At 41.4% G+C, this 26,032-nt stretch overlaps 1 protein-coding gene and 1 non-coding gene across 2 annotated transcripts; one reads left to right on the top strand and one right to left on the bottom strand.

The window, feature by feature from the left end:
• Positions 1-2,392: 2,392 nt before the first annotated feature.
• On the bottom strand, positions 2,393-5,419 carry LOC137348734 (probable G-protein coupled receptor 139). The gene is made up of 2 exons (XM_068013988.1): positions 5,350-5,419; positions 2,393-3,303 (listed from the first exon to the last, which is right to left on the bottom strand). The coding sequence occupies exons 1-2, from the start codon at positions 5,417-5,419 to the stop codon at positions 2,393-2,395; spliced, it is 981 nt and encodes a 326-aa protein (XP_067870089.1).
• Positions 5,420-18,126: 12,707 nt separating this feature from the next.
• On the top strand, positions 18,127-18,208 carry trnas-uga (transfer RNA serine (anticodon UGA)). Its single transcript has one exon. It is a non-coding gene; the product is annotated as a tRNA-Ser (tRNA).
• Positions 18,209-26,032: the final 7,824 nt, after the last annotated feature.

The raw sequence follows: 26,032 nt of genomic DNA, 5'->3' as shown, positions 1-26,032 counted from the left end.
AAAATTGTTCATGGCCTTTTCACATTTGCAAAACCGACCATTTAAATATAAATAAAACATTACACCAGTTTCTTTGATATAAAATGTAATAATTCAGTGTCACTATCCCAATTTTCGGTGCACAGTCTTAAATTGACATGAACAGACTCAACAGTCGCATTCACACTTTAAAAAAGAACAAACAACTTAGAAATATTGATTCCTCTAACGGGTTATGAATTCAAAGGACAAAAAGAAATCTATGTTAAATTCCCAGTCCCAAGCCCAATGAACACACAGGGTCAACTGGTTCACAGCAACAATATGACTCAAGGTTCCAACAAAAATACATACGTGTATAAATAGAAAAAGTAACAGATTCGGACTTTCAAAATTAAAGGCAAATTACAAAGGGTTAATGACTGTTAACTCTACAGAACACAAGCTGCACCATTCATTCATGGAAGCTTCCAACCCTCATGCAGACTCGAACAAAATTCGTAGTAACTTGCTTTTGCTCACTTTAATTTTCCCCAAAAATATCTTGTTTAACTTCTCTCTCGTTCCTCAATTTGATACCTCTCACTTTCCCACTCTGGCTCTCCCTAATCTATGTTTCCACCATCGTCCTCGTAGGAGGCTGGGTCAGCATCTCCTACGGTTACTGCAGACATAATTGCCCGTTGTGTCCTCTTACTTCCTGCAGTTCCAAATATTTTCTCTTAAATACTGATTGTCCTCCTTCTGTTGTTTCAACTACTTTTATTTTCCTGAGCGTCAATCATGGCTGCGCCAGCCATTCATTATAGAGTTAATTCACTCAATCTCAGTCTCTCAAACTCTTTATGTTTCTGAGTAACGGCCTCTTGAATCCGCTGAATGCTGTCAGACAGAAGGGGTTTTTTTTTTTAACTTCTCTATCTTTAACTTCTTCAGGCCTATCATATCTTCAATGAACTCTCGAAATTTCATGTACTTCTGCTAGAAGACCCCTTTAACATCTTTAGAGGATAGTACTTTATCTATTCTTTTTACATATTCTTGCATAAGTGCTTTTAGAGCACTGGTGGGTCCTTTAAGGTCTCCACACTCACCAAAGGGGTTTCCTTCCCAAGACGCTTGTTGGCCAGACTCGTGAACTTGAGATCTTTCCACTGTCTCAAAAAGTGTTCACAATGTACCAATTCCTGCCATGGTCAACAGATGAGAAATTAGGTACGATAGTGTGGGTTAATGCTTCCTTCTTAGGCAGGAACAAACTTGGCAGAAAATGCTCTATTGTGAATTTACTTTATTGAGATAAATGTGAGGATAAGTTTATGAAGTTTTCAGATAAACTTTAGTCACAAACTCAGGCACTAATTAAATGTCTAACACTGATTATGCGACCCATATTAGAGATTGGACGGCGGAGCGCCCGACTCTTGCTCTTGCAGCTTCTGGTCAACAAGGTTTTTAGTCTCTTTTTTTCTCTTAGTTCTTGGTGTTGTTTCAAAATCCTCTGTGGTTTAGGTAAACGTAAAGGCTCCTTTTACCTTGGGTGCTTTCCAATTAACCCTCCCTTTCCCCGATCATCTTTAACTTTGTGTTTAAAGGATGCCTTTTTCAACCAATCAAAGATAATTTTTGGGCTGTTGCTAACATTTTGGATTTACATATGTAATATTCCTATGTGGTGACGATTGCATTTACATTCTTGGGCTCTTTATCTCATTATGTGACAAAACTTCATTTTGTTCTTGCAGAAGCTGTTTTCACTGTCTGCTCTAAGTTCTCATGGTTGGCTGCAACTAAGCATTTTAAAACTTGACAATCTCCCAGAATCCCTCTACCTTTATATCTTGCCTATACTTTGACCAATTTCCTAAGTTTGCCTACTTTACCATACGACAAAGAAGGGCTCTAATGAAACTAAGCATTTCTTTTTCTTTTTCTTTCTTTTGGGCCTCCTTATCTCGAGAGACAATGGATACGCGCCTGGAGGTGGTCAGTGGTTTGTGAAGCAGCGCCTGAAACTAAGCATTAGTTTATAACAAAGAGTCAGTTGTTAGTTTATAGTGGCTACATTTTATATTCTGGTTAGTAACTTCTGGTAATCTAATAATCGTACACTACCCTTCAGTCACAAATCATTTCCAGCAGGGATATTGATGTCCCTTCATTGAACAGTTAAACTTGATATCTAATAACAGACAGAAGTCGGAATCTCTGACTCCCACATGAATGTAGCGATACTTCTGGACCCTGGGGGCTGATGGGAATGCGTTGCTTAAGCATTCTTAAATTCACACAATGGAAAGGATCTCAAAGCAAGTGACAATTTTATTTTCTGTGAGTGGAAGCCGTATGTGACTTGCAGAAGAACAACAATGGGTGGAATATGATATGCATTTCATGTTGGATTTCACAATTTTCATTGTTTACACAATTTAAGAATTAGAGTCAGTGGATATTTCACTCCATTCTTTAACTCTTCTCTGAATTTGCTCTGAGTCCCTGCATAAATAAATGGATTGATGCAGGAACTCAAAAGCTGAAGCATATATCCACATTGGTCCAGAACAAAATTTGATTTGTTGAAATTGGAACCGGAGAAATAATTAAGTTTCGCAATTCGGACATAAAGGAAATTTATAACAAGTAACAAATATAGCAGGATGAAACTGCCCGAGATGGCGAAGAGTAAAACAATGGACTTTCTCCGCTTCTCCATCTCTGGGTCACTCTGAGTCTCTACATGGCTGTGGGCCCGGAGTCTCCTGCGAGCTCTACTGGCCATTAGAATGTGTCTGACTGTCAGAGCATTGAGTAATAAAATCAGAATGAATGGGAGACAAGGAGTTGAAATGTGGCGAATCCAGTCATATGCGGTCCATGCAGGTGACGTATAAAATATTACTTTTATGCTACAGAACCAGGGTGTATTGTTAATTATATACAAAGGTTCATATATAAAATACAAGAAAGTATATATTAAACAGCTCAGTGTGGACACAATTCCTATAACCCGAGCCGCCGTTTTCTCAGTGCAGTATTTTATTTTCAGCTTCTGGCAACAAATGGCCACAAATCGATCAAAGGTGAAAGCGACTGTTAACCAGACAGAACTGTCTATTATTGCATAGTTTAGGGCAATACGGAAACTGCATATGGGTGTGATGAATAGGAAACTGAGCGGAAAATAAATGCCAACAACTCGGTTTAATATTACAACGGTGATCATGACCAGGAGATCCGTCACTGCCATGGACATCAGGTAGTAAGTGATACATCTGGAGAGACCACATCTTTCTCGGGACAGGATCACAATCACTGCCAAGTTAGCTGTAATAGAGACAGAGAGACTGAGAGAAAGAGGAAGAGTGTATGTGTGTGAGCAAGGGAGAACAGAAAAATTACTGGTCCGACTTCAAACAAAATGATCCGTTTCACAAAATCTTGTGTGAAATTCACAGATTTGACACATAATCCCGAGTGTAATTCTATCGCTTAACCTCCTAGCACTTGCATCAGTGTTTAAAATAATCATTTGGATTCAAAATAAGAAGGTCAATATCATCAGAATGTAAAATAATACAATCAAATAGAATGGAGAACAAGAAGGCATCGGAAACACATTGAAACCAAAATGATGACATCAAACAGACCAGAAAAATAACATCAGTGTAACATATTCTAGAAGATATTTCAGAGGGTGAATAATACATTAACCGACAATAAAAGTGGAAACTAGGGAAAACTTGCATTTAAAACGGATTATATCCTGCTCAGGAAATAAAGATCCTCATCCAACGAATTACTGTGGAAAGGTTCATTGTTCGAAAATTCGACTGTCAACATGTTTGAAACGATTTTCCAACAGAGGGAACCGAATGGCCAATTTGTGTTTCCTGACTTTCCGGAGGGGCTGAAGAAGTCATGATAACTCCAAGCACTTCTCCCGTTAATCAGCAGCTGGATTATGAGGTTTTATTTGAGGAAAGGTCCCCTCCTATACTGCAGCATTTCCGCAGTACCGCGCTGCACTGTACTGATGGCATCTGTGATCAGGTTTGTCCTGTACTGGGTATTGAAATTGTAACTTTTATATTCAGATGCATGAGGGGCCACCAGTTTTCAGCCTCACAAATTATGAAGAAAAGATAGAAGACAGGAACCATCCAGAATATTATCAGGGGCTTGGAGCTTTCAAACTCAGTAGAACACACTGTACAGCAAATATGAGCAGCTAATGTAGAAGAGGAGAGCTGGGCAGTAACAGTGAGAGTTAGAGACTGAGAACAGATACACTGCGCTCGGTGAGTTTAGGGTGAGTACAGATTAATTCATAAAACGTCCACTTATTACATTGCTTATATTTCTGTTAATGAGTCGATATCAAATAATGTCGCTTCAATGAATCCACTCATTAAATTCACACAGGAATTATTTAATTGTTGAATAATTTAAATCAGTGAAATATTTATGCAAATCATACAACTGGTGCCAATGTTATTGATACAGTAGACCTCGACGTACACTGTGGTAACAGTGATAATTCACTCGCAGTAACACTGTCAGGAGCACAACAGAACTCCATCTAACCGTGTTAACATTTTGCCTGTTCTCCCAAAGTAACAGTGGCAATAGTGCAATAAAACTCCATTTACACCGTGCTTACAGTGTAATAATGCAACCACAGTGTCAATAACACAATAGATCTGCGTATGCACTGTGATAGCAGTGTGATAATTTACCCACAACATCAGGAACAATTGCGCAACAGAACTACGTTTACACCATGACAGCAGTGTGATAATTCACCCACAGTAACAGTGCCATCAGCACAATAGAACAACATTTATACCGTGAGAACAATGTGATAATTCATCCACAGTAGCAGTGTCAGGAAAATAACTACATTTTCCATGTAAAATGGCACACGTAAAATGGAGATCTTATACAGTGAGAAGAATTTAATTATACATTCACGTAGGAGAAATGCTACTGATTCATGGGAAAATGATACCACTGAAGGGGAGAAATTGTGCCGCCAAATTAGAAAGTGATACTGGAAAGTGGGAGAAAATACACTGGTAATGCAAAGAAATCATACCATTAATGCCACTTCTAAAGGCAGAAATTATAACATTGATGACAGAAAATTATATCCAAGGAATTATATTAAAATGGAGATATAATTCGGTTAAAGTGGGAAATGAAACTGTAAAATAACAGAAATTACAATTGGATGGAAGAAATCTTCTCATGAAAGTTGGGAACTTGACCCAATAAAGGAAAGAAAGGATACCCATAACGCTAGCAGTAAGTAAAGCAGGGACAAAGTTAATCACTAATTTCCATAACTAACATCTAAGTACAATGCTATACCTGGAACTCCAATAGCTGCAAGGACAGGATAGTAAATGGCAAACACCAGACCTTTTGCTGATCCATGCATTTCTAGCAGAAGCTCTGAGCACGCTGTGAACTACACGCAAAGATTTTCCTATCTATACCTGATGTCAGGCTCCAGGGATGTAATCAGATGGTGTAATCTTTTACACTAATTACATTAATTGAAACAAACAGATTACTGCAGCTGCTGCTAGTCTCGTGTTTTTGGTTTGATGGAATGAAATGTTTTTCAAGGGATCTGACACGGCTTTAAAGTGAAATACCCAGAGACAACAATATGATCCTAATTACAGTTACAATAATGAAAAGTTTAATAAGTGGTTGTAATGGTGAAAGTGAATCCCCGGGTTTAAACCCTTTAATCCTGAGTTTAATTGCACACAACAAAAGGCATAACTGACGAGAGATAAACTCCAACCACGTTCTGGTTCCTGATCACTATTCATCTCCAGTCCGTTTGATGCTGGATCATATGCATCTGACTCCAAATCCCCCTGAGACGGTGCATCCACTTGAACGCAGCTGACTGCATTTAGTGTGGACCACTCGGGGTCAGCACGGTACTTTTGCACATTTATGTTTTGTGTGGAAACATGTAGCTCAGCACGGTTGTCTTCAGTATTGATGGTCAAGTTCTGCATGGTTATATTCAATGGAGATGTATCTAGTTGAGTAAGTTTACATTTATTGTGGACCGGTTGAGGTTGGGCAGTTCTAATTAGTATGGAGAGGTCAGGTTCAACAGGGTCACAATCATTGTGCAGAGGTTTAGTTCAGCATGGAAAACCGTGTTAATGAGACAAGATGTTGCATATCCACCTTGATTACACTAAATAACACCCCATTGGATATGGTTAGCAAATTCTGCTGCCGTGGGTTCACAGAGACAAATAATCTGTGCTTTGGTGCAGAGCACGGATAGGGAATGCAGGTACAGCCTTTCGCTGACACGGGAAACGCACATGGGATAACACCAAGCTGACCCTTAGTACCAAGATGATGATTTATAAAGCCTGTGTTCACAGCACCTTGCTGTATGGCACATTATGGGCATATCTTGGCAGAACGTATCACAACATGGCAGTCACCTCAAAGGCAGAGCTCCCAAGTGCATTGGCACTAATCAAACGGAGGCAGCTTTGGCAGATCGGCCACATCCACATATTCAAAGATGGCCACATACCAAAGAGCCTTATGCATGAGGTAGCTGGGGCCAGACAACCAGTGGGGTGCAAAAAGCTCTGCTTCAAGGATGCTTGCAAATGTGACATGAAGGCCTTCAATATCAATTATCGCACTGGGAGTCACTTGCTGGTGAAAGAAGGAAATAGCGACACTATCTGTAAACTGGCGTGAACTGCCATGATGACCAGTGGTTTCAGAATCTTGACAATAGATACCGATGTCCAAAAACAACAGGTCACAGCATCACTTGGTAGCTTCAGGTGCAGCATTTGTGGCAGAACTTGTCTCTCAAGGATTTGCCTTTGCAGCCACCAACAAACGTGCACCAAGAGAAGACACCCTACTTAAATGGATTGTTTGCTGCATGTCCATCATTTTTCGTAGATGGAAGGATTCTAACCAACAACTGACCCCATTGACCAAACACCTGGAAGAGGGGAAAGCAACATTGATCAGTCAATCTCCTATTATTAGTACATTTGAATCTTTTTAAATTAATTTCATGGGATGTGGGCGTCGCTGGCCAGACCAGCATTTATTGCACATCCCTTAATGCTCACAAAAAGGTGGCAGTGAGCTGCCTTCTTGAACTGCTGCGGTCAATGTGGGTTGGTACACCCACAGTGCTGTTAGGAAGGGAGATCCAGGACTTTGACCCAGCGACGGTAAAGGAATGGCGATATAGTTCCAAGTCAGGATGGTGTCTGGCTTGGAGGGGAACTTGCAGTAAAAGCCTGCTCGGGTCTGCAAATGAAACCCGACCCGAGACCAACAGAACCACATCCGACCTGAGCCCAACCCCAGACCAAGTTCTTTAATTTTATTCCGCTATCGAGCCGGATTCACATCGGGTAGCCATGCTCTAACTTGCAGGTGGTGGTGTTCCCGCGTATCTGCTGCCCGTGTCCTTCTAGGTGGTAGAGGTTGTGGGTTTGGAAGGTGTTGACAGAGTGGCCTTAGTGCGTTGCTGCTGTGCATCTTGTAGATGGTACATGTGCGTCAGTGGTGGAGGGTGTGAATGTTTGCGGGTGGGGTGCCAATCAAACGGGCTGCTTTGTCCTGGATTGTGTCGATCTTCTTGAGTGTTGTTGGAGCTGCACCCATCCAGGTAGGTGGAGAGTATTCCATCACACTCCTGACGTGTGCCTTGCAGATGGTGGACAGACTTTGGGGAGTCAGGAGGTGAGTTATTCTCCGCAGGATTCCTAGCCTCTGACCTGCTCATGTAGCCACGGTACTCCATGGCTACTCCAGATAAGTTTCTGGTGAATGATAATGTTCAGGATGTTGTTAGAAGGGGATTCAGCGATCGTAATGCCATTGAATGTCGAGGGGAGATGGTTGGATTCTGTCTTGTCGGAGTTGGTCATTGTGTGGCGCGAATATTACTTTCCACCTATCAGCCCAAGTCTGGATATTGTCCAGGTCTTGCTGCATTTCAACATGGAATGCTTCAGTATCTGAGGATTCACGAATGGTGCTGAACATTGTTCAGACATCAGCGAACATCCCTACTTCTAACCTTATGATTGAAAGATGGTCATTAATGAAGTAGCTGAAGATGGTTGGATCAAGGACACTACCCTGAGGAACTCCTTTAGTGATGTCCTGGAATTGAGATGGAAACAAGGAAACATACAAAATAGGAGCATTCAAAAAGATCATGGCTGATCCTCTAATTCTGTACCCTGTTCGTGCTTTCTCCCCATATATCTTGATCCCTTTGGCATATGTATCTCCTTCTTTAATATATTTAATGACTTGTCCTCCACTGCCTTCTGCGGTAGAGAATTCCATAGGTTCACCATCCTCTGAGTGAAGACATTTCTCCTCATCACGGTTCTAAATGGCATACCACGTATCCTGAGACTGTGGCCCCTAGTTCTGAACTCCCCAGCCAGCGGGAACATCCTACCTGCATCTAGCCTGTCTAGTCCTGTTAGAATTTGATAGGTTTCAATGAGATTCCCTCTAATTCTTCTAAACTGTACTGAATATAGGCCTAGTCGACCCAAACTCTCCTCATTCGTGAATCCTGCCATCCCAGGAATCAGCCTATTAAATCTTCTTTGCACTGCCTCCAAAGCAAGAACATACTTCCTCAGGTACTGAGACCAAAACTCCAGATGTGGTCTCACCAAGGCCCTGTATAACTTCTGTGAGACATCCTTGCTCCTGTACTCAAATCCTCTTGCAATGAAGGCCAACATGCCATTCGCCATCCTAATTGCTTGCCGCACCTGAATGCTTGTTTTCAGCGACTGGTGTACGAGGACTCCAATGTCTCGTTGCACCTCCCCCTTTCCCAATCTATCACCATTCATTATAATCTGCCTTTATATTATTAAAATCAAAGTGGATAGCCTCACATTTATCCATGTTATACCGCATCTGCCATGCATTTGCCCACTCACCCAACTTGTCCAAATTACATTAGAGCCTCTTTGATCCTCCTCACAGATTAATTCCCCCCTGCCCCCCAGCTTTGTGTCGTCTGCAAACTTGGAAATATTACATTTAGTTCCCTCACCCAAATCATTAATATATATTGTGAAAAGCTGGGGCCCAAGCACTGATCCCTGCGGTATCCCACGAGTCACTGCCTGCCACCCAGAAAAAGACCCGTTTATTCCTACTCTCTGTTTCCTGTCTGTCAACCAATCCTCAATCCATGCCAGTATATTACCCCCAATCCCAATTGCTTAAATTTTGCACACTGACCTCTTATGTGGCACCTTATCAAAAGATTTCTGAAAATCAAAATATACCACATCCACTGGTTCTCCCTTGTCTTTTAGACTAGTTGCATCCTCACAAATCTCCAGTAGATTTGTTAAGCATGACTTCCCTTTCACAAACCCATTCTGACTTTGCCCAATCCCGTTTGTGCTTTCCAGGTGTATTGCTATCATATCCATTATAATAGACTCTAGCATTCCCCCCACTACTGATGTAAGGCTAATTAGTCTGTAGTTCCCTGTTTTTTCTCTCCATCCTTTTTTAAATAGTGGGGTTACATGTGGCACCCTCCATCTGTAGGAACTGCTCCAGAGTCGACAGAAGTTTGGAAGATGACCACCAATGCATCTAGTATTTCCAGGGCCACTTCCTTTAGTACTCTGAGATGCAGGTTATCAGGCCTTGGGTATTTGTCAGTCTTTCACACCATTAATTTCCCTAGCACTTAAAAAAAAAATAATAATCATTTCCTTCAGTTCCTCCCTCTCATTAGACCTTTGGTTCCCAAACATTTCTGGGAGGTTATTTGTGTCCTCCTTTGTGGAGACAGAACCAAAATCCGTGTTTACTTGTTCTGCTATTTCTTTGTTCTCCATTATAATTTCCCCCGTTTCTGACCGTCAGGGACCTACATTTATCTTCCCTGGTGATTGACCTCCAACAATCAGCGGGGAGTTTTCCCCCGATTCCCATTGACTCAAGTTTTGCTGGGGCTCCTTGATGCCATACTCAGTCAAATGCTGCCTTGATGTCAAGGGCAATCGCTCTCACTCTTGAGTTCAGCTCTTTTGTCCTCTGATCAGGTAATTAACTATTTCCCACATGTTTTATCCCATTGACCAAATACCTGGGACAGTGTAAAGATACATTGAACTGCTCTTCCTATATTACCCAAAAATGCACATGCGTGTTTGAGTGCATGTGTGAAAAAAATATATGATTGTGGTTCAGAAGATTGGTGAAATGCAGGCACAAATAGCCACATGGGAATATGACGTTCTGGCAATGTCTGAGTGCTGGCTCAAATAGGGGATGATTGCAGACTAAATTTTCAGTGATGCAAGGCATTCTGGAAAGATTGGGAAGGAAAAATGTAAGGTTGCAGTTTGGATTAAGAAAATTTTGCAGCGCTACAAAAAATGTCCTTAAGTGATCAAAGACAGAATCTACTGAGTTGGAATTTGGAAAAAAAAGTGAAGGAGCTATTATGCTACTTGGTGCATTTCATGTGCCGCAGAATAGTGCAAAATAGAGCAAAATTGCAACAAAATTAACAGGACAGCCAAGAGTTATGGAGTAGTGATAATAGGGGAATTTAATTACAATATTTCATGGGGTTGTGATTGTACGAAGGGAAGAGACGAAGGGAATTTCCTAAATGTTTTCAGATGAATTTTCTGCAGTGCATTTCCTTCAAACTAAACAAGGAGGGAGAGGGATCAAGTTTGGGTAGATGCAACAAATAATTGGGTAGAATCTAGGCAGGAGAAGAATAGTAACATGGGAAATGAAGGTCAGAGAATGGCAGGAAGGGACGGAGAGAAGAACAATAAACCTAAGAGCACGCCAGCAGTCAAGACTAGATTTTGTAAAGACAATAAAAAAGATAAAACTAAAGTCTCTGCATCTGAATGCATGTAACATTCATATATAAGTAGATGAACTGATAGCGTGCATTAAAATCAATAAATATGATCTGATTGCCGTATCGAAACATAGCTGCAGGATGACAAGGATTGGGTCCTGAATATATGATATTCACGAAGAAGAAGAAGCTCGGCAATGATGGAGGGGTAGCACTGTTAATCAAGGGTGGTATTGGTGCAATAGTTAGAGATGACCTTGGTTCAGGAGATCAGGATGTAGAATCGATTTGTGAGGAGATGAGGAATAGTCGGGGAAAGAAGTCTCTAGTGGGAGGGTCTACAGTCTCCCTAACATAGGAATAAGTATACAGGAAGAAATATTGGGTGCTTATGATAAAGGGACGGCAATAATCATGGGTGATTTTAATTTACATATAAACTGGAAATATCAGATTTGCAACAGTAGTCTGAAAGAGTTCATCGAATGGTTTCTTAGAGCAGCACGCCTGGACCCATCCAGAGAGCAGGTTTTATTAGATCTGGCATTGTGTTTAGTTTAGTTTAGTTTAGTTTAGTTTAGAGATACAGCACTGAAACAGGCCCTTCGGCCCACCGAGTCTGTGCCGACCATCAACCACCCATTTATACTAATCCTACACTAATCCCATATTCCTACCACATCCCCACCTGTCCCTATATTTCCCTACCACCTACCTATACTAGGGGCAATTTTTTATAATGGCCAATTAACCTATCAACCTGCAAGTCTTTGGCATGTGGGAGGAAACCGGAGCACCCGGAGGAAACCCACGCAGACACAGGGAGAACTTGCAAACTCCACACAGGCAGTACCCAGAATTGAACCCGGGTCCCTGGAGCTGTGAGGCTGCAGTGCTAACCACTGCGCCACTGTGCCGCCTGTTATGTGACAGTATTAATTAATGACCTCAGAATAAAGGCACCTCCAGGAATCAACAACGATAATAAGATTGAATTTTACATCCAGTTTTAAAGAGAGAAGTGTAGTTCTCAGACAGGTATTCTAAACTTAAAGAAAGGCAACTATGTGGGCATGAAAACTGAGCGAGATGGAGTGTACTGAGTTACTGGATAGACGATAGACCAATAGAGAAACTGTGTTGGGCATTTAAGCGAACATTTCAGGCAAAAATCTGGCATATGGAGTATAATGTGGGAAAATGTGAATTTGTTCACTTTGGCAGGCGGAATAATAAAGAGCAGAGTATTAAGTGGAGAATGACTGCAGAATTCTGAGGTGTTCTTGTGCATGAGTCACAAAAAGTTAGTATGCAAGTCGAGCAAGTACGAAAGAAGGCTAATAGAATGCTATCATTTAGTGCTGGAGGAATTGAAAATAAAAGTAAGGATGTTATGTTTCAGTTATACAGGGCATTGGTGAGACCACATCTCGCATATAATTGCTCAAAGACGAGTGGCAGGTCAGATGATCGGTCAGAATAAAAAGAACAGCAGAGAGTGACTAAAAGATTAATCATGAGAAAGAAATTTTAAAAAAAACGAAAGTGGTAAGTAAAGTGAATGCGGAACACTAGGGAGTGAGAATGGGGTGTTAATAGTAGATAGTAAGGAAATGGTGGATGAAATTAATGAATGTTTTGCTTCTGTTTTCACTATAGAGTATACAAAAAATTCCAGTAATAGTTGTAAATCAGGAGGTGGAAGGAAGAGACGAACTTGGTGAAATGACAATCACCAGGGAAGTGGTACTGAGCAAACTGATGGAGCTTCAGGATGACAAGCCCCCCGGTCCTGATGGGCTTCATCTTCGAGTCTTAAAAGACGTGTCTAATGAGGTCGTAGATGCAATGGTGTTAATCTTTCTAAATTCACTGGATTCTGGAAAAGTTCCATCAGACTGGAAAGGTACAAGTATAACCCCTCTATTCAAGAAAGGCGGGGTTGAGGACAGAAAGCACGTAACTCCAGGCCAGTTCACTCGATGTCTGTCGTGGGGAAGGTATTATAATCGATCATTAAGGAGGATATAGCCGGCCACGTCAAAAACTCCAGGTAATCGGAAATGTTAAGCATGGCTTTTTGAAAGGGAAATCTTTTTAACCATTTATTGGAGTCCTATGAAAGAGTATCATGCACTTTGGATAAAGGGGAGCCCATTGACGTACTGTACTTGTATTTCCAGAAGGCATTTGACAAGTTGCCACATAAAAGGTTATTACACAAAGTAGAAGCTCATGGTGTAGTAGTAAGATATGCATATGGATAGAAGAATGATTGGCTGACAGAGGGTAAGGATAAACGGGTCCTTTTCTAATTGACATGATATTGTCCACAGTCGGCTGTGATGGTGCCTCAACGTTTTACAATTTATATCAATAACTTAGATGAGGGGAGCGATAGCATGGTAGCTAAATTTGCAGATGACAAAAAATAGTTAGGAAACTATATTGTGAAGAGGACATAAGGTAGCCGAACGATATAGATAGGTTGAGTCAGTGGGAAAAAGTCTGGCAGATGGAGTATAATGTGGGAAAATGTGAAGTTGTTCACTTTGGCAGGAAGAATAAAAAAGAGCAGAGTATTACTGAAGTGGAGAATGACTGCACAATTCTGAGGTGTTCCTCTGCATGAGTAACAAAAATTTAGTATGCAAGTATAGCAAGTACTAAAGAAGGCTAATAGAATGCTATCCTTTTGTGCGAGAGAAATTGGAAATAAAAGTAAGGATGTTTTGTTTCGGTTATACAGGGCATTGGTGAGACCACATCTCGAATATTTTGTGCAGTTTTGATCTCCTGATTTACGGAAGGATGAAATTGCGTTGGAGGTAGTTCAGAGGAGGTTTACTGAACTAATACCTTGAATGAGCAGGTTGCTTTATGAGGACAAGTTGGACAGACTGGGCTAGTTTTCACTGGAGTTTGGGAAAGTTAGGGGAGACTTGGTTGAAATTTATAAAATCCTGAACGGTCTTGACAAGGTGGAAGTAGAAAGTATGTTTGCTCTTGTGGGTGAGTCCAGAACCACGGGGCACTGTTTTAAAATTAGGGATCGCCGTTTTAGGAAAGAGATGAAGAGATTTTTTAAAAATATATCTCAGCGGGTTGTGCGACTTTGGAACTCTTTGCCTCAGAAGATGGTGGAGGCGGGGTTGTTGAATATTTTTAAGGCAGGTGTAGATAGATTGTTGTGTGGCATGGGAATCAAAGTTTATAGGGATAGATGGGAGTGTGGAATTCGAGACACAAACAGATCAGCCGTGATCTTATTGAATGTTGGAGAAGGCTGGAGGGGCCAAATGGCCTACTTCTGCTCTTAATTCATATGTTCGTATGTTTGTATGTTGGTATGTCCTACCCAATGAGGAAGGAGGCATTGCTGGATCTCGTCTGGGATTGTCACTGTCGAGGAACAGCTCAGGAATAGTGATTAGTATTTTAATGGTTAGATTATTTATAGACAAAGAACAATCCAGAATAGAAAAAATACTTAACAAGAAGTGGACGAGTTTCAATGAAGTGAGGTGGAATCTGGCCCGGGTAAATTGGAGTCAATAACTTGGCAGCCAGAAATGTATTGAAGAAATTGACAGCATTGAACAGGAGGTGGTTCTGGCACTATCGATATGTATGAAGGGAGCAAAAACAAAGCCAGAGCTCCCTGGATGACAAAGATGTCAGAAAGCAGGATGAAACAGATAAAGGGAGAATGCAATGGAGACGCATGCTGAATATAAAAATGTGCAGAGGAGAGGAGAAAAAAATAATAATACATGCAACGAAACAGTACGAAGCATAAAAAAGAGAATTGTCAGATGAGTGGTGTGGCCGATTAGGGATCAAAGTGAAAATGTATTGGTCAAGGCTAAAGGCATGCCTGATGCACTAAATGAGCTCTTTTTCATTGGAACATGCTAAGAAAGAGGAATTGGCAAAATTTATGGTCGAAAGATGGCACAAGATGGGATAAAATAGATAAGTAGGACGTAATAACAATTCTGGTAGTACGTAAAGTGGTTAACTCATCAGGTCCAGAGGCCTGCTGAGGGAAATGAGGAGATAAATTGTGGAGCTGCTGGTTACAATCTTCCAATCGTCCTTAGATACTAGGGTGATGCCAAAGGAATGAAGGATTACAAATAACATATCCTTACGCAGAAAAGGGAAGAAGGATAAGACTGTCAACTGCAGGGCAGTCAGTTAAACATCAGTTGGTGGGGAATCAGGAATCGTGGAGAAAACTAACAGCCACCCTGTCAGGCATATATTGATACATAGAGCCAACATTGTTTGGCGAAGTGAAAATCGTCGTTGACTAACGTGATTGAGTTTTCTGATGCGACAACATAAAGGTTTGGTCAGTGAACTGTAGTTGATGTTGTTCTTATGGACATGGTTATCTCTATCTAGCTGTGCTAGTCGCTGAGAATCTCTGTCTAACTGTGCTGGTCCATCGTACTCCCTGTTCTAGTCGCTCAGAGTCTTTGTCCAGCTGTGCTAGTCCCCCGCATTTCTTGACCAGCTGTCCTGTTCACTGAGTACCCCTGTCCAGTTACGATAGATTATGGATAGTCCTGCCCAGCTGTGATAAATTCTGGGTGTCCCTCATCAGCGTCGATTGGTAGAACCATGTTGAATTTGTTCGAGACTGTCCCCTCAAGGAAAGGGGATTTTGAAAATTTGTGGTTGTGACAACGCAAATTCTACCGACCAAACAAACTCGGCACAGTCACAGAATGAGAATGACGTTTCCCAGATGTGCAGGGCGGCCGTATCCATCCAAATGGATCATAATGAAAGTGATCTCATTCAGAGAATTCAGGGAAGGACATTCAGAAGCTCCTGTTGGGGTTTAAACCTTTGTGATATATATTTTGCCCATTGACTTGTGTTGTTTGGAACGGTGAAATGTTTGTTGAAGTGAGTCCGTGCAGAGTATTCAGCATTTCACCTTCTTCCTTAACACTTTCTCACTGATCTGTGCCCATAACATAGATGTTTACACAGTGCCACTGTTATCAGCTATACATCGCATGCAAAAGGGGATACCTGGTTATCTGGCAAATGTTTCCTTCAGTGTACAACAGAATGTTGTGGAATTATTAATAATAATGACGGATTAATAGTTCTATGGATTAACTGTTTTATAAGAGCTGATTCCCGGACTGGCGATCAAGCCTATTCTGCAGTTGTGAGAGCATTGGATCCTCGGCACTAGACAACCCAGAAAAGCCACAGCCACGCATTGTGATCAGTGTGAATTTAATTAGACTTATCAGTGTTATGTGTAGCTATATTTTGATTTGCTGTGTTGGAGGATATTTGTTGTTGGATGCACTGTAAATACATATCATGATTCTGTTGCTAACAAATGTATATACGTGTATCTGTATTGCTTTTTCATTTTTTCCAGCAGAATCTGTTTTCATTTGACAAGTATTTTCTGTCAATGTATTTCTCTCTTACTATTCAATCGCATCTAAATACATTTATACACAATAAAGATGGACACCCTACTGCATTCATAAATAACACACGTATACACACATCAGTTTCCTACTTTCATGTGTTGATTCTAAGTGATGATTCTGGATCTCGGTGCATGTAATTTGATTTTTTACAGTCCACTGTTAACAGGTAATGACAGCGGGCACAAATTTCGCTGCTGGCTGAACACAGTACAGTGAATTGTCTCAAACTTTCTGAAATGTATTTGTCCATTGTTCACAAGTGACTGGAAATTTATAGTCATAAAATCAAGAAGCAGACCTTCTGACCCATCGAGTCTGTATTGAATCTTACAAAGAGCAATCCAGTTGGTCGCTTTCCTCTCCTTTCGACTTCAAGTATTCACAAATACAAGTAAAATCTTTAAAAATCTTATCAATGAACATTTATAACACTTCAGAAAAATTGTTTTGAATCTGAAAATGTGCACCATGGGATTTGTTCTCACTAGTCACTAGTTTGTCCATCAGGTTAGCATTTCGATTTGTGTTGTATAGTGAAGAGAATTTTATTTCACGATGAGAGCATCAAGTACAATGTTTAGAAAATACAACTTGTAAAATGGCAGATAGAGTTTAATGTTTCAACACTTCTGCTAACAAACACTCTCAGTGCCCGTCGACAGGCAGATTAATGAAAGAATGCGCATAAAGTGAAAACAGAAATGGTTATAGAATAGAATAGAATCATAAAAAGTTTACATCACTGAAAGAGGGTACTTGGCGCCTCGTGTCTGCACCAGCCGACAAACGAGCCACCCAGTCGAATCCCATTTTCCAGCATTTGCTCCATAGCCCTGCAGATTACGGCTCTTGGCTTGCATATCCAGGCACATTTTAAATGAGTTGTGGGTTGCTGCCTCCACTACTCTTTCAGACAGTGAGCTCCAGACTCACTGTCAGCGTGGAAAAGTTTTTTCTTCAATTCCCCTCTATTCTTTCTACCAATCAATTTCAATCTATGCCCGCCAGTCACTGACCTCTCTGCTAAGGTAAATAGGCCCCTCACAATTTTGTACATTTCAATCAAATCTGCCCTCAGCCTTCTCTGCTCCAAGGAGAACAACTTCAACCTATTCAATCTTTTCTCATAGTGGCATTTTCCCAGTCCTGGCAACATTCTCGTGAATCTACTCTGTGCCCTGTCTGGTGAAATTACATCATTTCTGCAGTGAGGTGACGAGAAATGTAGAAAACACTCAGGTTGTGGCCTAACAAATCAGTTTTACAGTTCCAGCATAACATCCCTGCTCTTATATTGTGTACCGCGGCTGATATAGGAATGGATTCCATACACCTTCTTACCACCTTATAGACCTGTCCTGCTGCCTTAAGGGATCTGTGGACATTCACTCCAAGTCCCTCACTTCCACTAAGTATTCTTCCAATAGTTAATGGTCGCATGCCATTTAAAGTTATCAGCCATATTTCTAAGTTAACCTCGTGTCTGAAATGATTAAATGAAAACGTTTCCCCTCGATTTTCCTTGTAATTCCTTTTCTAATCCTAAAAAAACCCTGAATCAAATCACCATTTAACTTTCTATATTCCAAGGAGTACACACCTACGTTTTTTTTAAATTTCGCCTCAGAATCTAACCATTAGAATCCTGCAAACATTCTCGTGATCTGCCCTGCCCTGTTTCCAAGACCAGTATGTATCCTTTATAAAATACTGTGCACAGATCTATACACAGTTCTCCTGGAGTGGGTAACCCTGGACTTTCCTTGAAGAGCTGTGATGGCCGAGTGGTTAAGGCATTGGATTTGAAATCCGATGGGGTTTCCCCGCGCAGGCTCAAACCCTGCTCACAGTGATTTAGGGGTGGTGCAGTGGTTAACACCGCAGCCTCACAGCTCTAACCACCTGCGTTTATTTCTGGGTACTGTTTGTGTGGAGTTTGATAGTTCTCCCTGTGACTGTGTGGGTTTTCGCTGGGTGCTCCAATTTCCTCCCACAGCCAACGACTTGCAGTTTGATAGGTAAATTGGCCATTACAAATTGCCCCGAGTATAGGTAGGGGAATTGCGGGATGTGGTAGGAATATGGGATTAATGTAGGATTAGTGTAAGTTGATGGTTGGCACAGACTCGGTTTGTTTCAGTGCTGTATCTCTAAGTAAAAATAAATAGATGCAGCAAAACCTCTCCCCTTTATACAACTGACTCTGTAGCAGGTTTACTAGCAAGGTTAAATAGAATGTATGCAGGGACTCATTAAAATAAGGACTAGTTTGATTAGAATGAGGTTTTCAAAAATGTTGCTTTCAAGTCAATTCCATAATTAAATATGAAAAAAAAACATTTTTTTTCAAACAGTATGAACATTCGAGTTCAACTCTTGGTATCAGAGAAGCTTTGTCAATTTTCATGTACTCCGCATCGACACTGCACCTGCGTCAATGCTGTTTTTATTAAATCCAAGTTCTCAAAACGCAATTGGATAATGTATTGAAAGGGAAAAAATGCATTGCAATGTGGGTAGAGCAGGAAACTGGGACTAATTCCGCAGTTCTTTCAAAGACCAGTACAGGCACGATGGGCCGAATAGCTTCTTCTGTGCTCTGTTATTCTATGATTCTATCCATAAATCCATATCTGCCAATCTTGACAAACATCCAAATATAGCACCAACATTCTATTTCTATAAAACAAGTTCCTGAAATACAGCAGGTCTGCAAAAGTTAATGTTTTATGGATGGTCCTAAATTTAGTCCAGCTATAGCATTTCCATGATATAATGGTCATTACGTTCACCTGACACACGAAAGGGCCCTGCTTTGAAACCAGGTGAAATCATTTTCAAATTTTGTTCAAATAAATATTAGGACATATGCAATAATTTACATTTGTTGATACATATTAATGCAATACAGGATATAGCCCGCTGGTCTATGCCCAGAAGTGTCCAAAATGAAGGACCATCCCTTGTTAAGCTTCTCCCTATGATATTCTTCAGTGAGATTGTTGGCATTGAAAATTGCGTTCAGTTTCCTGTTGCTTGGAAGTTCACTGTAAATATGATTATTTCAATCAATTGCAAAATTGTTAATTCGATCACCAGACACGACCAATTTTAGCATGTGGTTGGGAATTATTATCCAATCTGAGATGTTCTCTGCAAGAAGAGAGTGTTGTAACAGGGATTCAGAATGGAATCGCTGATCCCTCCTCCAAATTTCTGTTTGAAAAAAACACAACATGCATTTATATAGCACCTGACACATCGTCAGAACATCCCATTTAAGAATAACTTTTTGAAGTGCACTCATTGTTGCTTTATGGGTAATCATTGCAACCCATGTACCCACAGCAATCTCCCACAATGAGAGAAACGATTTGCTTTGAGGAAGGAATGTTGACCCTGACACTTGGAGAATTATGCTTCGAATAGCGTTACAGAGCCCATTTTACCCGCCTGAACAGGCTGTTTGCTCACTGCCCCAAAATGAGGCCTCGCCGCCTCAATGAACTGTCAGCCGATATTTGATGCATTGTACTGGGACTAGAAGTTAAGCCTGTCCGATTGAAAGGCAAGACTGTTACCATTTAACCGAACTGACAAATATGATGATCTTCAACAGCTGCCCAAACAGATTCACTGTTGTGAAAGAGAGTGAGCTGAGGGCGGAATGAGTCTCTTCACAATTCCTGGTACTGCTTCTCTTTTCAAGATTCTCTTCTCTCGGAGATGAACTCGAGTGTGTCCTCCCCACACCACGACAATCACCAATCTCACAGACTCCCGTCCCGCTGAGATTGTTCTGTTATCTGCTTTTACCTCTGTGATTGTCGGTAACGGTGCCATTATATTGGTTAAGCAGGGGGAGTGAAGTGCACACTCCCATGTACCTGTTCATCTGTATACTCGCGGCTGTGGATACTGTTGCATCTCAGTCAGTGTACTCGATATATTAGCGAATATAGTGTGAGCAACAAAAAAAACATACTGAAGCTGCGTGGCTCAAAACATTTTTCATGAGTAACCTCCTGAAAGGCGAGTTTATCAGTTTATGTACCATGGCTAAAGATCGAGATGTTGTTATTTGGAACTGCCTGCGATAGTCAACCATAATCACAGCAAAAAAAAAAATCTGCTGAAGAGCCACTTCATTCTCTGTGCCATCAACAGCTCCATTTACCATCCATTGGCCTCACCCTGCGGTTGCCCTTTTACAGGTCAACGGTGATTGAGATTATAATCTGCATCCACATGACCATAGCCAAGTTATCATGTGGGGGCCTCTCACTGAACAGCACATATTGGGCATGTGCAATGGTCACTGTCTACTCGGTTGTCCTCTGTTTCATTTCCTTCAGTTATTGTATGATCGTGTTGCTATTCTAAAGATTAATTCACAGGCCGCGCAGAGGGAAGTGATCCAGACTTGTGTCTATTACCTGTGTATTTCCTGGACATATTTTTTGCTCATTTGTCTCGTATTTTTATACTACAGAAAAAAAATCCAATGGTGGGACCCGCCATCCCTGGTTAACTAAAACGGTTAAAGATACTATCAAACTTAAAGAAAAGTCTATAATGCGCAAAGTTGGGTGGAAGGTCAGAAGATTGGACAGAATATTATTAAAAAAAAAGCAAAGACAGACTAAAAGATTGATAAGGAAGGTAAAATTGGAGTACGAGAGAAAGCTAGCTAGAAATTTAAAGACAGATAGTAAGAATTTCTGTAGATATTTAAAAAAAGAAGAGAGATAACAAAGTGAGCGTTGATACTACAAAAACTGAGACTGGGAATTAAAAATGGATAATAAGGAGATGGCAGATAAATTGAACAGATATTTTGCATTGAGGATACAAGTAACATCCCAGTATTCGATGTAAGTCAGGGAATGGAAGGGAGGGAGGAACTCAAGAAAATTACAATCAGCAGGGAAGTGGTACTGAACAAATTGTTGAGCTGCAGTCTGACAAGTCCTTGGGTCCTGATGGACTTCATCCTAGGGTGCAAAAAGAAGTTGCTAGTGAGATAGTTGATGCATTAGTTTTAATTTTCCAACATTCTCTAGATTCGGGGAAGATTCCTTTAGATTGGAAAATAGAGAATGTAACTCCTTTATTCAAACAGGGAAGAGACAGAAAGCAGGAAAGTACAGGGCAGTTAGCTTTACATCTGCCTGCGGGAAAATGTTGGAAGCTATTATTAAAGATGTTATAGCAGGACATTTTGAAAAATTCAAGATAACCAGGCAGATTCAACATGGTTTTGTGAAAGGGAAATCATATTTAAACAACTTATTGGTGCTATTTTAGGGAGTTACATGTGCTGTGGATAAAGGGGAACAGATGGCTTTATTGTACTTAGATTTACAGAATGCATTTGATAAGGTTTATTGCATTTATCATTTATCGCGAGGGGAATTGAATACAAAAATAGGGAGGTTATGCTTCAGCTATACAGGGCATTGGTGAGACCACATCTGGAGTACTGTGTACTGGTATCCTTATTTAAGGAAGAATGTAAATGCGTTGGAGGCAGTACAGAGAAGTTTTACTAGACTAATATCTGGAACGGGAGGCCTAGCTTAAGAGGAAAAATTGGACAGGCCAGGCTTGTTTCCGTTGGAATTTAGAAGTGTAAAAGGTGACTAGATTGAAACATATAAGATCCTGAGGGGTCTTGACAGGATGGATGTGGAAAGGATGTTTCCCCTTGTGGGAGAATCTCGAACTAGGGGTCACTGTTTAAAAATAAGGGGTCGCCATTTAAGACAGCGATCAGGATCTTTTTTTTCTCTCAGAGGGCCGTGAGTCTTTGGAATTCTCTTCCTCAAAAGGCAGTGGAAGCAGAGTCTTCGAATACTTTTTAAAGCAGATGAATTCCTGATAAGCAAGGGGTGGAAGGTTATGGGGGGTAGGTGGAAGTATGGGGTAATCAGTTCAGCTATGAACTTATTGAATGGCAGAGCAGGTTCGAGGTGACTTATGTCCTACTCCCGCTCTTAATTTGCATGTTCGTATGTTCGTCCAGCATTAACTCCAGGACCCACGGTACCTGCATTTTGATTCGGGATGTCACTGCATTAGATGCCTCTCTCTCCAATCCCATCATTTACAGTGTTCGAAGGGCCAAGTTAAACAGGATACAAAAAGATCGAGTGGAAACCAACCAGAGTTACTGTCATTACCTAATGTGAGTCTGTGTAGATCCAAGAGGTTTATTTTGCACCAGTGGTCATATGAAGGATGTTAAATTTGCGGAACCTGTGTAAGAAATGTGCACATACCCACACACAGACAGCACACACACACATACACCACATATACAGACATCACACACGCACATGCACCTACAGATGCACACACATACACAGTCCAGACATTGCTTCCTATTCTGATGTGGATGATAATAACTCTCAAATTCTGACTATAACTGCATTTCCCAAATCTTGTAACAGTATCAGAAGCTCCTGTTGTTGTTGCCAGTCAATGCTGGTTTTTTATAAGCTCTGATATCCTTGACCAAGAGCAAATCCAGCTTCTGGATACATTTAATGCAAGCAGCCTTCCCCATTGTGTGAAACTGGTTGATGTTCAGAGAGATCTTGGGGTACTTGTACAAGGAACGCACAAAGTTAACGTGCAGGTGCAGCATGCTGTTCGGAAGGTGAATGACATTTTGGCTTTTATTGCAAGGGGATTGGAGTACAAAAATAAAGAAGTGTTACTATATATGTCCAGAGCTTCGGCGAGACAGCAGTTGGAATAGTATGTGCAGTTGTGGTCTCCACATTTAAGATAGGATATACTTGCACTAGAGGCAGTGCAGCGTAGATTTACTAAATTGGTCCCTGGGATGGAGGGAGGGGTGTGGGGGAGGGGGGTGTATACACAATGAGAGGCTGAGTAAATTGGGCCTCCGTTCTCTGGAGTTTAAAAGATTTAGAGGCGGTCTAAATTAAACTTACAAGATTCTGAAAAGGCTTGAATGGGTAGAAACTGAGAGGTTGCTCCCACTGGTCAGGGAATCTAAAACACAGGGACACAGTCTCAGGATATGGGGTCAATCATTCTGGACTGAGATGAGGAGAAGTTGCTTCACTCAAAGGGTTGTAACTCTTTGGAATTATCTACCCCAGAGGGTTGTGGATGCTCCATCATTGAATGCATTTAAGGCTGGGATAGATGGATTTTTGGTCTCGTAGGGAGTCAAGGGATATGGAGAACGGGCAGAAAAGTGGAATTAAAACCCAAGATCAGCCATGATCATATTAAATGGTGGAACAGGTTCGATGGGACATATGGTCTACTTCTGCTCCTATTTCTTGTGTTCTTGTGTTAGTTTACAGTAGCTAAATGTTCACCATTAGTATTCTGTTCGTGACTTTTTAGTAACCTAATAATTTTATAATTACACCGGTTGAATGGAAGATATCCTTGTGGACCCCATTAGTTAGTTCACTTTTTTATAGAAAGCCACAAGGTCTAAACTTAGGATCTTGTAACACACTTGTCACATAAGGTGACTCAAATAGAAAAGCATTAAGAATCCTACTCCTAATAATATTTCCTTGGTTAATATCATAAATATGGACAGAGTTCGGAGCCATTGGTGTGAGCCTACATTATATTTAGTGTCCTACCATTGGTGGTCAACCATACATTGTATTTCCTGCATTCTACAGTCATTTTTCTGCATTATTTTTACTATGTTATACTGTGAGGTGGTGATGTTTCCTTTTCCAGGCTGTACCAATGGCCAACCATTCCCATTGACTCTAACTCACCTAATTGTGGTGACAACGTTCATGGCACAATCAAATTGCTCACAAAATGCATCATATTACATTCATTACAATAAGGTTCTCTATATCCCCTCCAAGTTTTATGGTCATAATCATGCCATCATGTATGGACTTAAAAGATTTTCAGCCCTATATTTATCTGTATCCATCTTGTGGATAGTTCTTGTTAAGTATAATTTTCCTAGCCCTTCAACTGTCTCCCTGAACTTTAATTGCATTCCCCCTGATGATTATCAGTGTGTTTAATTTGTCCTGGTTACAGTAATGTCAATGTCTTGATATTTTAAAATATTGTCTCAGTGTACTGGCGACGTTATACATTTCATGGTGTACTGTTGTCAAGTAGTAATACATGTCTGAGACTCGTTCTTCAGTACATTTCGCCATGCATTTTGCATGTTCGTTGTTTCACATGAAACATTTGTACAATTACACCGGTATTCCAATACCCATGCTACACATTCTTGACTCTCAGGTGATCTTATCAAAGAGAAAAGGTGGTGCGTGGTGTCTCAGATCATTGATTATCTTCCCCTGCATGGTCCCCAATTCTTGGATCGTGGCCAGAGTATCAAATGCAGTTCACTTTAAAGGTGCGGAGCAGAGTTAACCCGAGACACTACACATGTAGTGTCTCCCACCCATCCTCCTCCTATAACCTAATAATAAGACCCTTTTTACCCTCCTCCTCTAGCCAAAAAGGACTGAACAGGTAAGCTATTTCACTGTTTTTGTTAATATCTATATTTGTACTTAATTAAGGGGTAATTGAGTAAAAGAAATGGCAGCCAGGGGAGTGCAGTGCTCCTCCTGCAGTATGTTCGAGGTGAGGGGAACCTCCGGTGACCCTGCCGACTTCACCTGCTGGAAGTGCATCCGTCTCCAGCTCCTATCAGACCGTGTTAGGGAACTGGAGCTGGAGCTGGATGAACTGAGGATCATTCGGGAAGCTGAGGGGGTGATAGATAGAAGCTACAGGGATGTCGTTACTCCACAAAACAAAGGCAGCTGGGTAACAGTTAGAGGTGGGAAGAGGTCAGTGCAGGGATCTCCTGTGGTCGTTCCCCTCAGCAACAAGTATACAGTTTTAGATACTGTTGGGGGGGACGGCCTATCGGGGGCAGGCTGCAGTGAACGGGCCTCTGGCACGGGGTCCTGCACTGTGGCTCAGAAGGGAAGGAGGGAGAATGGGAGAGCACTAGTCATCGGGGACTCGATGGTGAGGAGTACCGACAGGCGGTTCTGTGGGCGCAAGCGAGACGCACGGATGGTTTGTTGCCTACCTGGTGCCAGGGTCCGTGATGTTTGTGATCGCGTCTTCAGGATCCTTAAAGGGGAGGGGGAGCAGCCAGAGGTCGTGGTGCACATTGGCACCAACGACGTAGGAAGGAAGGGTGGCACAGATGTTAGAAGTGAGTTTAGGGAGTTAGGCTGGAAGCTGAAAGCTCGGACGGACAGAGTTGTTATCTCTGGTTTGTTGCCGGCGCCACGTGATAGTGAGGCTAGGAATAGGGAGAGAGCACAGCTGAACACGTGGCTGCAGGAATGGTGTAGGAGAGAGGGCTTCCAGTTCTTGGATAATTGGACTGCATTCTGGGGAAGATGGGACCTGTTCAAACAGGACGGGCTGCATCTGAACCAGAGGGGCACCAATATCCTGGGAGGGAGGTTTGCTAGTACTGTTCGGGAGGGTTTAAACTAGTTTGGGAGGGGGATGGGAACCGGACTTGTAGTCCAGGGACCAGTGGGTCCACTCAGAAAGACAAAGAGTGTAGTGAGGTATTGGGGAAGGTAGCACTGTCGCAGAGGACAGATGGGCACGGAGAAGGGTTAAAGTGCGTATACTTCAACGCAAGAAGCATCAGGAATAAGGTGAG

The sequence above is a fragment of the Heterodontus francisci genome, chromosome 34, assembly GCF_036365525.1.
Source record: "Heterodontus francisci isolate sHetFra1 chromosome 34, sHetFra1.hap1, whole genome shotgun sequence".
Lineage (NCBI taxonomy): Eukaryota > Metazoa > Chordata > Chondrichthyes > Heterodontiformes > Heterodontidae > Heterodontus > Heterodontus francisci.
The sequence above is the reverse complement of the archived record's forward strand: the minus strand, read 5'-3'. Positions and strand labels throughout refer to the sequence as shown.